The following is a 12,500-nucleotide window of genomic DNA, read 5'->3' as shown; positions in this document are numbered from 1 at the left end:
TGATCAATTCATACATTCAATTTGGCAATTTAAACATTCAATTCGGCAATTCAAACACTGAATTGAATGTTTGATTGACGAATTGAACATTCAATTTGGTGTTTGAATTGCCGAATTGAATGTTTGAACTGCCGAATTGAAAGTCTGAATTGCCGAATTGAATGTTTGAATTGCCAAATTGAATGTTTGAATTGACGAATTTGAATGTTTGAATTGACCAATTGAATGTTTGAATTGCCAATGGCATAAACAAAAGATCAAGCAGAACATAAAAATACCTAATCAACAAGGCCTAATCAGAATAACAATGGTTCTTTTGTCTTCCGTCAGTCTGGTCCGATATATGAAAGTCCACCCAAGGTTTGGGTTTAAGAACAACAAGTTTGAATTTAGCGGGGATGGATACCCATACCAGTCCCTCTGGTATCGATCGTGATGCTTTTGGACGTCATCTCGTTCTGGCACAAATAACCTCGATCTCGTGTTATAGTTTTTACGGCTTGCCCAAGGGAAGCAGGTAAAAATTGGCCATTTCCGAGTTCAAGCCTGCCTCCTCTTCAAAGCGAGTCTAAGTGCAAAGGTTTTGTGGTGGTAATTAGTTCTACTTTACATATGAATGAAAACTAATTTTCATAACAAAAACTTCGCACTTAGACTCGCTTTGAAGATGAGGCAGGCCAGAATTCGGAAATGGCCTATTAGGGAGTTAAAGATCCACGACGCGGCGGCAACGAAAACGTCACAAATTATGCATATTTAATGACCAAAAACAATAGCTTTGCAAGCTCTGCATGTGCATTTTTCATTTTTGTACATTTCTTTCACGTTTTCTACAAATCTACGACGTGAAATTACCAATTCTCAAGTTTTTCAGAGAACCTGAACACAAGGCAGCGAATTTGAATTTTCTGTCGTAGCTTCAACACCGCACCTCCTAATTCAGTTCCTGGAAAGTTACACTAGTTTTTAGAAGTTAGACAAGCCGACATAATGACGAAAAAGATTTATTAACCTGAAATTGCAATTTGAAATTACGTTTTCGTTACCGCCGTGTCGCAGATCTTAAACTCCGTTATATCTGGATGGGTGACCGTTCGGCAATACCCCGTGTTGTACACGTTGAGGGGTCACGCTGTTTGGCTATCCAGCAAGAAAAGACTACTGGTATTTAATAAAATTATTAGCAACAAGATAACAGTCAGAAGTATAGTGTGATACCTTCATTACTGAACAAATAGGACAAAAGGGTTTTAAACGATTCTCCCCAAAATGTGTTGCTGGTTTTCACTCACGTGATCAACAGCCATGTTTTTCAACGAAAACAAATGGAAGCGTTTGCATAATAATAGAGTTAAATTCCCGGAGGATTTGGTCGGGGCACCAACATGGCCGCCTTTTCTTTGTTTAGGGGCACCAACATGGCGGTCGTGACGTCATGTGAAAACCGAGAATAGCTACTATAAAATGCCTAGTCGATATGCAAAATGTTTCAGTTACTTAATCTGCATATTCATAGACCAACAAAGCATGAAAAGTGAACAAAATAGCTTTTAATACAATCAATTTTTGTACTCAATGCATGTCAATTCATCATCGATTGCGACAACATTGTTCTCGCTTTTGAAGGTTTTAACGTTTCATAACCAGTTTGTCAATTAACTATGATTTGACGAACAACCAATAACATCACGTTTCTGGTATCCAATCAGCTTCACGACCAGCCTGATACCCATCAGTTGACTTTCGGTTGGATTGTCAAAACACCTGTCACTAAACTATTAGCTGAGACAGTTTGTCGTTCCCTTTTAATGAATGTTATAGATGACGAATGTGGAAATGTCCTAGTTTATAGAGCCTAGGTTCAAAGATGTAAATGTGAGGACCAATTGCTCGTTTCACATTGTTCAGCAGCTTGAGAAGAACCTGAGTACACTATTTCCTTAGCCAGCGGTGATAGCTCAGAAACACTGTTGGTCTCAGTAAGAGTCCTCAAGAAAGACTGAAAGAAACTATGTTTTCAACGCTTTTAATTAAAATTCGGTTCTAATTTGTTTTGTTTGATTATCGGCAATAATTAACCAATCGTGAATGCTTAAGGGAAAACGTTCAACAGTGGCAAATATGTAAGATATATGTCGGTCAGAACTTATCACCTGCTTGAATTTTTAATAAGCTAAGCATTAGGCTGAAGCCGTCTAATGGCAAGTATCCCTTCAATTGAACCGTGTTCACGAATTGCCTGCGGGCATCAGCGTAAAAATGGGTTGCAGCAACTCTCACGTTTCTGGAAACACCGTGGCTATCGCCGCAAATCCTGACTCGCTCGGATCCACAGGGGAAACGATTATTCCTTTGTCGACTGAGCAAAAAACAATAGTACGAGAGACGTGGAAGGTCATTGAACCCAACAAAAAAGACTTCGGAGTAAATGTTTATGTAAGGTAAGCCATTTTATTTAATTGTGAGCGCACTATTCAACCTGATGTTGCCGAATGTTTTCATACATTCGACTTTTTGGAACTACAATTGTAGAAATCACGGTTAAGTTGACTAGTTTTTTTCAGAATCGTTGTCAGATTTTTCTACCCGTGAAAAATCTGATGCTGAGATATCAATAGCTGCACTGGTCAGCTAAGCCATAACCATCTTTGAATAATTTCCCTTTAAAAGTTGTTGCCTTTTTTTAAACTCATTTTCAAGATATGATGGAATTGGTTATAAACTGGTGAAGGCTAAAATAAATTATCGCGAGGAGAGATCTCCGTTGGAAAAGCAATTTAATTTTTCTTGTTTTAGAACGATGCACTTTTTTGCGCCGGACAAAACTAATTTGGAAATGAAATGTCCAAGAGAACAAGCTTTTGATGTAATGACAATGGCAGCCGTCACACTTGGGAGAAACACAGTATAACACTTGTGTTTACACTTCTGTAGTGTCAACTCACTGGTGTTTTGAATCCCTAGGGAAACAGTGAACAATGGAACTTGATTTAACACTAGCGTTAACTCTCCGAATGCGACGGCAACCATAATGTCAGGAAGCGAATTACTGTCATGACAAAAATAGCCTACTGAAACATTCATCATGAAATAAATACTGAAGAGACAACGCCATCATAATTGTCCTGATGCATTTTTCACTTATTACGCAGATAGTCAATCGTTCATTTAAATTGGCCATTTATATATCACACAAGACAAAGAAAGCGTTCGTCTGAACGACTTTAGGCAATTTGTTACAATGTGACTTTAACTGACTTTGTCACTTTATTCGTCCTGAAAAAAACGAGCGATCGAGAGAAGCATTAACTTATAAATCGTTTGATGCCGTCTCTCTCACCCGTCTTTATACTGGACAATTACGTAACGAACTAAAAGACACATTAAAATAAATAAGCCAGTATCAAAAAAAACAATCATACTCTTTGTTTGTCCCCCCAAAATTTTGCATTACCTTTCCTTTTTATTTTCTCTTGGGACTTACAATGGTCCCAAGAGAAATTGGAAACAATACTTACGCAAAATTTTGGAAGGATGAACAAAGATTATTATCGTATTTTTGATACTGGCTATCGCCTGACGTCCGCATTACGTAACGTTTAAAAAACGAGCAGCAGTGTTTTATCGAGTCTAAAAAAGCTTAAAAGAACGAGGCATAGCTACGCCTCGTGTTTTTAGACCCGATAAAACACGTGCTGCGAGTTTTTTTAACGGCTTCAAAAACATTCCACAAAAGCGTGGGACGTAAAAGAACCCATCCAATTGCCTCGCTTGACGTCCGCAGTACGTAACGTTTAAAAAAACGAGCAGCAGCCTCGTGTTTTTATACCCGATAAAACACGTGCTGCGAGTTTTTTTTAACGGCTTCAAAAACATTCCACAAAAGCGTGTCCCGCGGGAGTTCCCCGTGTTGTGGTCTGTCTTCCCGGCCGTGGTATATTGATCAAGGTTGGGAGGGTAAATTCTCGGAGATACCTGCTACACAAAGCTATTATATTCTAAGCTATTCTAAAATCCGAGGGTAAATAAACATATGATATATATGATATATACGACCAGTCCGGCCTGCTCGTTATCATATATTAGCAGAAACCCATAAGGGTTGAAACGTGTAACGGCCTTTTGTGTGCTGGGAAACAAGCTTCTGAATATTTACTTTGCTAAGTACCATACTTGGAACAACAAAAGCAAGGGGTTTCCAAATATGATACTTAGCACTGAAACATTCAACCAATCAGTTCGCACTGAATCTTCGGAGGCTGTGAACGCACGTTACACGTTTCAACCCTTATGAGTTTCTGATATTGGTCTATTTGAGGATCGCTTAGTCGCCGCCTGCATACTGCGTTTTCTCGCTCTCTCTCCCTTAGCAGTGCGAAATTTCGCGTGTAGGCTTACATAAAAAGTTTAACTTACGGACGGAAGGTCGTACGATAACGTAATAACCAAAAATGGGTTACCGATGGGTTACCATATTTCTTAACCATGGTGCACCGCGTGCGTGATCCCTGCTTAAAGACAAATTAATAAAGAAATTTCCAAAGTCGTCCAGAAGTACGACTTCTGCACCTCTAGTATAACAACGGCCTTTGATCACAAACTACGCGGGAAAATCATAATTACAAAACCAGTGATGCCAGGCACTGTTAATGTATTATATGCTATTGCCTCTTTTCTTAAGATTTCTGACAGAGTACCCCACATTTAAATCATTGTTTCCTGAATTTAAAGACATCCCACTGCATAAAGTAAACAAGAGAAATGTTCACGTCAAGCGACTGGTGGCAGCCCTTGAAAAAACTGTCTCTTCCCTAGACGATGTGGAGACCTTTCAACGATATTTATTTGAGCTTGGGAGAAGGCACGCCGATCTGAGGATTAAACCAACCAAGTCTCAGGTAAGCAGGACGAACATTCCAGTAACACAATAAACTGCTAACAGGAAGCAGCCATCCGCACGGAAACTAGGGCGAGAAAAATTGGGCCGAAGGAAATCTGGAACGGGGACACCAATACAATTAGAGAATCGGGTTTCATATTGAACCTGTTGGAAGCTGGAAGCCGAGAACGGTCGATGACACCGATAAAACAAAAGGAATTAAAACTTGATATTGCATGATGCCATCTGACATATTCAATAATCCGCAGCGAGGCAGGTGTCTGGGGACTAAAACTGTTCGAAACCAGGAAGCCCATCAAATGGAACCTCTATGTACACTTATTTCTTGGGTCAACCCTTTCCCGAGTACATTTATTTTTATAACAGCTTTTTCCCGCGAGAAGTGTCATATTTCCACAGCGAAACGCGAAAGTGAAAGTGAACTGACGTATTTTAAAAGTTCTAATTCATGTATTTAACCACAGTTCAGAAAGTTAAAGTTGGCAGTCTTGGACAGCATGAAGGAATTCTCGTCATCCATTTGGAGTTCCGAAGCCGAGGACAGCTGGGGACTACTTTTTGATGTCGTGGCTTCCATCATGTTGACGGGAATCAACTCGACAGGATAAAGCACAAATGAACATGCGCTGTGATTGCGGCCGTATGACCGTCGCGTCATAAAAACCAACACTGGCACTCTAGTCATGAAGTAAATTAAAGTAAACTTTCGGTTCATGTCTACGGACCCACATAAGCCACACACATCATTTTTATTTTGCTGCCACTTTTACTGTTACTTTCAGTGCCACTTTTAGTGCTACTTTTAGTGCCACTTTTAATCATCCGTATCGCGGGCTCTTCGACTCCTCGTGGAGTCAGGAAAGGAAAAACTCGTGGCGACGTTTCGAAGGTATTTGAAAGAATTTGACAGACCTGCACGGTCTCCCTTTTGTGGGTTTGTGGTTGCAGATAATCCTGAAGCCTTCAATTCACAGTTTTGCTTTAACGAGCATGTCCTTGAGAGATTTACCTCTCTTAATATGATATTAAAGAAGGTTTTCTTGAATATGTTAGCCAGAAATTGCTGGTTTTGAATAAAACTCCAGTTACGCGTCAGGATTTCTTGAAGATTTGACACTGCTGTGTTGTATGTTGTAACAAATGGTAGAATTTTCCCGATGGTTTTGACTTTTTGTTTAAGTGCCGACTGTCTTCCAGAAAAATTGACCTCAGATAGAGTTTTCTCGATAAAATGCTTAGGGCAGTCTCGCTCTTCAAGGCGGGCTTTGAATCGAGATAGAGCTGTTTTTGAGGAGTTTGTACCGAGGAGCCTAATAGCTTATCATTTGATAACACCCTTCTTGTCACCGGGCGGGTGACAAGTGATTAAATGCGTGTAGTTGGAAGGTTTCAGTCGGCTTGTAGTAGGTTTGTATTACTTCGTCTCGAGCAAGAGCCGCGTTGCCTCTGATTGCCAGTGAATAATTTGGAACCACTGCCTTTGAAGTTGTAAAAATAGCTGCCAATAGAACTGTTAAGGAAATCTTCATACTTAAATTCGTATAAAGTTGCCGTCAAAGTGAAAGTGAACCAGACCAGAACCAAAGTGCAACGAAGACGATGCAATCGGTGAGCCTGCGATACATACCTGAAAGTGACACTAAAAGTAGCACCAAAAGTAGCACTAAAAGTGGCAGCAAATAAAAATGATGTGTGTCCCTAATGGGGCTCCGTACATGTCAGTCTTTCGTGCTTCAATCTCACAAAGGAGAAAAAGAATGGACCAACCTAGCTTCGTTGGCAGTCTTCCTCAAGCGAAATCGAAGGTGACGTCACTGTCACGCTGTTCGAGAATTCGGAATTTGAGCAACGTTAACCGCTATTGCAACTCTACGAAGCAAGAATATTATTGGTTGAAGGAGAAAAGTAGTCGTGCTGCTTGCACGGAACGTGTTTTAGTTTATTTCTTTCACGTCCTCCGCAAAACAACAACGTGAAATGATCATGTTAGGTTAGGAACAATTTAGATTGGTCAATCAACGAGGGCTTTATCCTTAATACGAGATCCTATTGGCTAGTTCATTGCTTGGTTTCGATTTTAAAAAATTGGTGGATGGCTGACTCAGCTTACTCGCGTTTCGCTTTTGTTGACGAAGAGATGATAAGTTGAAAACTGCCATCGAAAAATGAAAATACTAGGAAAAGTTCAAATTTGTTGCTTTCCGTTTTTAAGAAATGGGCGGCAGTAAAAAAAATTGACGACTCTTTGAATTTTAACTCATTGAACGGCTTGTAAAATTTGGCCCTATATATTATAAACAAGTTTTCAAAGTGTTGAAATTGCCCTACCCCTAACCCCATTTTTTATCAAAACTTTTAAAAGTCCGTGAAATTAAACCTTACTTTTACGAGGAACCCGTGCGATTACTTGTAAAAATATAACTTTGCGCTATAGTAAGAAGTTCACGATTATTCCTCTAGTTCACGTCGTACAATGTAGGGGTTAAGTATCTTATGACTGGATCAGTGAAGTGAAGAAAATGAACGATTGTGATTTGCTCTTTTTAAGAGCATGCAAATCCTAAGGACGCGCGAGCACTCGTAACTCTTTTAAACGGTTTTTAATATTTTAATACTTTCTAAGTAGAAATTTTATAATTAGAAATTTAATTTTACATAGTTGTACGTGAAAAATTCGATGGCGCAGGAGACCATTATAGGGATAACCTCAAGGTCTTCCTATTTCAAATTTTACTGTAAACTTTTTTTTAATGTTTATTTGAAATAAATTATTATTATTATTATTATTATTATTTTTATTATTATTATTATTATTATCACTATTATTAAGTCAAGCGAATGATTCGATTAACTGCCTTAACTTGAGGGACAAGAAGACTAATCTCATAAACAATTATAGGTTTCGTGTCTACTACTCGAAAACTCTTGCTCTACAGAAAGTACTGAAATTACTTGATCGATTACACAAGCTAGTTTCTTCAAAAAGGCACCACAAGTAATGTGTCAATCAATCCCAGCTGCGCACTTTCCCTCCGCTCCATCCTGGGATAATACCGGGAATTGGCCATTTTTTAAAGGCAACTTAAACCCGTACGGAGGGGATAGCTTGGGATGCCAAATTTCCCCTCACCCCACCCCTCCCCTCTGTAGGAACGAAAGTAGAGGGCAAGGACAACGAACGTCAGAAAAAACATATTAAAGAGGGATAAAAGCGTGCTGCACGCGTGTTGCATCTATAGTTTAAGAGATTTAACTGTCATCTAAAAAATCAACAAAAAATCGCGGAAAGACAATATTTGAAGATTTCGATAAAAAAACGATTCAGTGAATCTTATTCTCTGACTTTACATCAATAGGTCATCATCCTGCCAGCTCACCTACACAATAATCCACTGCCCACGTTGTCCGAAAACGATGTAAACGGTAATGGAACACTTAAGGTTGTGACAATTTATACTATACGTGGCATCGTTTTCGCTTAACCTTGCTGTCGTTAACGGTTAAGCTCTAAGCAATAACGAATAGAAACAAAGTTAACTTCAAACCTCACCCCCCCCCCCCAAAAAAAAAAAAAAAAAAAAAAAAAAAAAAAAGAGAAGGTTTGAAGAATCCTTGAAGAGCCTCCTTCCCACAAAAATCGTCCATTTTGGTTTTTGAATAGACAGATAAAGCGCATGTCAAAGGCTTACTGGCAGCCCGGGATAGGAAAATGCCTGATGTCCAGATTTCCGGGACAACCCTCGGGAATGGAAAGGCGTGCAAATACCCTGCAGTTGCCCAGAAAAGGAGGGATTGGCGCAGCAGTAATTGACTCAAAGATCTAAGTTAGGAGTATAGTCCCCCTCTATGCACAAACGTAACTAGGGGTGGTATTTGAGAATGACATGTAATGAATGTTAAATTTTACATCCGTTATTGTGAGATTTTAAATTTGCTAAAGAATTCCCTAAATTAAATATGATAAATAAAATTATAGCTAGAACTTAATAAGCATTTTTTCTCTTCTGAGACACAAACAAAAGGCTGAAAAATGTTGAAGAGTATACTGGATTCTACGATCAAGGAAAGCGAAGGATAAATAAATTGCAGGAGGATCTATTTACAAACGATAATTCCACAGTAATCTTCTTGCGAAAGAAAAGGAGATATTAAGCTTGATCCATCAAGTCCAACAAATCATCGCCTTTTTCACCTGAGACAAACGAAAGTTAAAAAGTCGTGGTGAGTGGCTAAAAGTCTATTTACCGGAGCAGTCGAATTCAAGTGGAAATAGACCATTTTACAGTTGTAGCTAAGTTACCTAGCCTAAGAATGCAAGCGAGGCTGCCGGTGATCCTGTTTTGATACAAACCTTCATGCTTTTGTAATGTTTATATGGACTAATTAGCGTTACAACAACACAATTTACATGATAAAAGCAGTGGGGGCTGTATCAATGCAAGGTCACCGGCAGCCTCGCAGCCATTCACAGGCTAGGTCGCTACGCAAACAACTGTAAAATGGCCTATTGAGGACAAAATTTTCAAAGCTCTTTTAATGTTCAAGGTTGTTTAGGCCTAATAGGATTTAAAAGGTCCGCAAAATTTTAGAAAAGCTATTAAAGAGTCGTGTTACACGGAGATGCAGTACTGACGAAGGGCTTTCGCTTCTGTCCTGTGTGTGGAGGGAGTGTGGCCCCGTGGTTGGGACGCTTGCCTTGAGATCTGGAGACCTGTTCTGACCAATCGTTGAATAGGACATTTCCGAGTTCATGTCTACCTCCTCTTCAAAGCGAGTCTAAGTGCGAAGGTTTGTGATGGTAATTAGTTCTACTTTACATAAGAATGACTACTAATTTTAATAACAAAAACTTCGCACTTAGCCTCGCTTTGAAGAGGAGCCAGGCAAGAACTCGGAAATGGCCTATTTATTCCTGGTAGTCCCTGGTTCGACCACAAGCGCCCCAATCTCAGTGTGAGGATGGCCTACAAGAGTATAAAGATTTGTATGGGAATCCCCATAAAACGCTTAAGAAGATAATTACATGAAAAAATTCTCAATTACAAAGCCTAACGGTAACCTTATTGCCAATTTTCCAGATCCGACGCGATTTGAGCCATCTTACAATTTCTCGGTTGTCAGCGGTTACAATAAAATCCCAAGGGCATTTTACCCACAATGGCAATGAGGTTAGGCTTTTGAATTGAGAATTTTTTCATATAATTATCTTCTTAAGCCTTTTATCGGGATTCTCATACAAATCCTTATGAAAATTTTGAAGGCCATCCTCACACTGAGCTTGGGGTGTCTGTGGTTCAATTTCTGGGCCGCACTTGCAAATAGCCAACTGGTTTGCCGCCGGCCAGTTGGGATTCTTAACAGTTGCTGATTGTGGCCCTGAAAAGCCCCCATGGGGAGTGGTCAATTAAGTATGTATTGTATTTATTATCCAACTGTATTAGTTACAAAAATTTGGTTTTATCAACGGAGTTGATAATGTAAATTGGCCACCGTACAGAGATTCTAAAAGCTGACGTTTCGAGCGTTAGCCCTTCGTCAGAGCTCTGACGAAGGGCTAACGCTCGAAACGTGAGCTTTTAGAATCTCTGTACGGTGGCCAATTTACATTATCAACTCCGTTGATAAAACCAAATTTTTGTATACTACTTCCCCACCGACGCAGCACCACAGTTTCTTTAGAAACTACCCCTTCATTCATTTGTATTAGTTACAGTTGTATTAGTTGAGGAGGCAGTGTGGTCCAGTGGTTAGGGCGTTGGGTTTGCACGCGGCTGCTCCGGGTTCAAATCCCGTTATAACCTCTGGTTTGGATTTGTTTCCGGTTGTCCCGGATTCAACTCTACCACGCTTTGTAAATAGCCAACTGGTTGCCTCCCGCCAGTTGGGGTTCTTAATATGTTTCTGTCAAGTTTGCCAATTGTTACTTTCACCTTGTTAACAGTGGAGTACCTGTAAACTAGCTTGATAGCTAAGTGTACTTCCACTATAAAGTTACTGTACAAAAAACGCATGAAACGAGTACAAATATTCCACGATATTGTACAGTTAGTTATTTGTATACTTAGTCATTGTACAGTAGAGAACCGGTTTCACTAGTTTCGTTGCTGACGTTGCCCCTCACGCACAAATCTCTCACACGTTCTCGGTTCTTTACAATTCATTTGCTAAAAATTTAGTGCGAAAAGTTGGATAATAAATAGCTTATTAGACGTTTTGGCGTGTAGTACTCGTTGTTTGTATTTTGACGAGCCCGCTAGGGCGAGTCAAAATACACCACAACTCGTAAAAATACTCCGCGATACTACACACCAAAACATCTAATAAGATATATGTATTGCTGCACGTCGCCTGTGAAAAGCCCGGGTAAACGCAAGAAGCCAAGTCCCCTTTTGGTAGCTACTTTCTATTCTTCTTCAACTGTAAACCTTTTGTTTGCTGCAACGATGAATGATCATGCAAATTAACTGACTGCAACTTACGGTCATCGCTTTCTTCGATTGAAAATTCATCCATTAAATTTGTCAGTTCCTTCCGCTGAGCTTTCTAAGCGTGAGAAAAAAAAATAGTTGTTAGAGTCAAGAGGAAAAGCAATATTAATTTACACAGATAAACATCGAAGCTGCAAGAAACTCCAGTAAGGTGCGTCGTATGAGGTCCCATGTTTTTTGAGTCAAATCAAGGAGTCAATGACACTCACAGTCAATATAACAATAATTTATTGATTAAGCCTAAGCCCTCATTTCAGTGATTCTGAAATTTTAGCTTTCATTTTATGGTTTGGTTAACAGCACTAACTCATTGACTCATAGATAGTGTACACTCGCATCGTATTAGTATGGGTAATCACATGATTTCGAGTGCATTGGAATAATAAGCACGAGCACCGGGCGAGTTTAATTTGTAGTCTTCGAAAAAAACATACTCGCGCTTATCTATTCCAAATTGCACGAGAAAAATCATGTGATTACCTATTAATAATATACATGAAAAATTTACGAAATGAGATTACATGTATCGTGATTGATCAGAGAAACGACCGCGTACATTGATTGATTGGCCATCTGAGACTTTTTTGATTATTGACCAATCAGAATACTTGGTTTGTTAACATGTCTCTTAGCCAACAATGGAGAATTTTTTCCATGTGTATTATTAAAAAAACAAACAGTGTTGGGTGGAAGGTACATGTGTTTTCCAAAACTCCAGGAGGCACTTCAAGATGAATGACTTGTTCAAAGCTAGCAGCTGTAATGAAATTAAAAAGAAGTAAGCTTGCCTTAGTAGCATCAATTTCGATAACTCTGTGGGGAGATTCTTTCCGGGCCTGAACAGCAGCTTGTCTACAAAGAGAAAATGAGAAACAATACAATAAGGTCTTATAACAAAAAAGCTTGTCCAAAAATAACTGTGCATGATTGCAATAGGTCAAGCAATTTTACAATACCATATCATTGATTTTGGAAACATTTTATCTCATCAATTTTTTTTCTTGAATAACTTACTCCTCTTCTTCATCTGTACTAAAAAGGTTTAATCTAAATTGACCTGCAGGAAAAAACAAAATATGCAAAAAATAAGTCACTATTGGTCCACAAGAGTT

At 39.2% G+C, this 12,500-nt stretch overlaps 2 protein-coding genes across 2 annotated transcripts in view; one reads left to right on the top strand and one right to left on the bottom strand.

Annotated features, from left to right (window-relative positions):
- Window positions 1-2,140: 2,140 nt before the first annotated feature.
- On the top strand, window positions 2,141-5,643 carry LOC137996411 (globin-like). Its single transcript, XM_068841792.1, has 3 exons — window positions 2,141-2,441; window positions 4,682-4,898; window positions 5,365-5,643. Exons 1-3 carry the CDS (start codon window positions 2,260-2,262, stop codon window positions 5,506-5,508), a joined length of 543 nt encoding a protein of 180 aa, XP_068697893.1. The 5' UTR covers window positions 2,141-2,259; the 3' UTR covers window positions 5,509-5,643.
- Window positions 5,644-8,767: 3,124 nt separating this feature from the next.
- Window positions 8,768-12,500, bottom strand: part of LOC137996410 (protein OSCP1-like) — a 17,389-nt gene continuing 13,656 nt past the window's right edge. The window contains exons 10-13 of the mRNA XM_068841791.1: window positions 12,403-12,445; window positions 12,177-12,240; window positions 11,380-11,443; window positions 8,768-9,092 (exon numbers count right to left, since the gene is read on the bottom strand). Of these exons, the coding sequence (XP_068697892.1) occupies window positions 9,049-9,092; window positions 11,380-11,443; window positions 12,177-12,240; window positions 12,403-12,445 (215 nt within the window). The 3' untranslated portion in view covers window positions 8,768-9,048. The remainder of the gene's footprint in view (window positions 9,093-11,379; window positions 11,444-12,176; window positions 12,241-12,402; window positions 12,446-12,500) is intronic.

Source organism: Montipora foliosa, chromosome 3, assembly GCF_036669935.1.
Source record: "Montipora foliosa isolate CH-2021 chromosome 3, ASM3666993v2, whole genome shotgun sequence".
NCBI classification, from domain to species: domain Eukaryota; kingdom Metazoa; phylum Cnidaria; class Anthozoa; order Scleractinia; family Acroporidae; genus Montipora; species Montipora foliosa.
The sequence above is the reverse complement of the archived record's forward strand: the minus strand, read 5'-3'. Positions and strand labels throughout refer to the sequence as shown.

What these genes read in the sequence shown, in the direction of transcription:
- LOC137996411 (XM_068841792.1), top strand. Translation starts at nt 2,260, where the DNA reads ATGGGTTGCAGCAACTCTCACGTTTCTGGAAACACCGTGGCTATCGCC. An exon ending in GGAGTAAATGTTTATGTAAG is followed by an intron (nt 2,442 to 4,681) that starts GTAAGCCATTTT and finishes TCTTTTCTTAAG; the next exon opens with ATTTCTGACAGAGTACCCCA. An exon ending in TTAAACCAACCAAGTCTCAG is followed by an intron (nt 4,899 to 5,364) that starts GTAAGCAGGACG and finishes ATTTAACCACAG; the next exon opens with TTCAGAAAGTTAAAGTTGGC.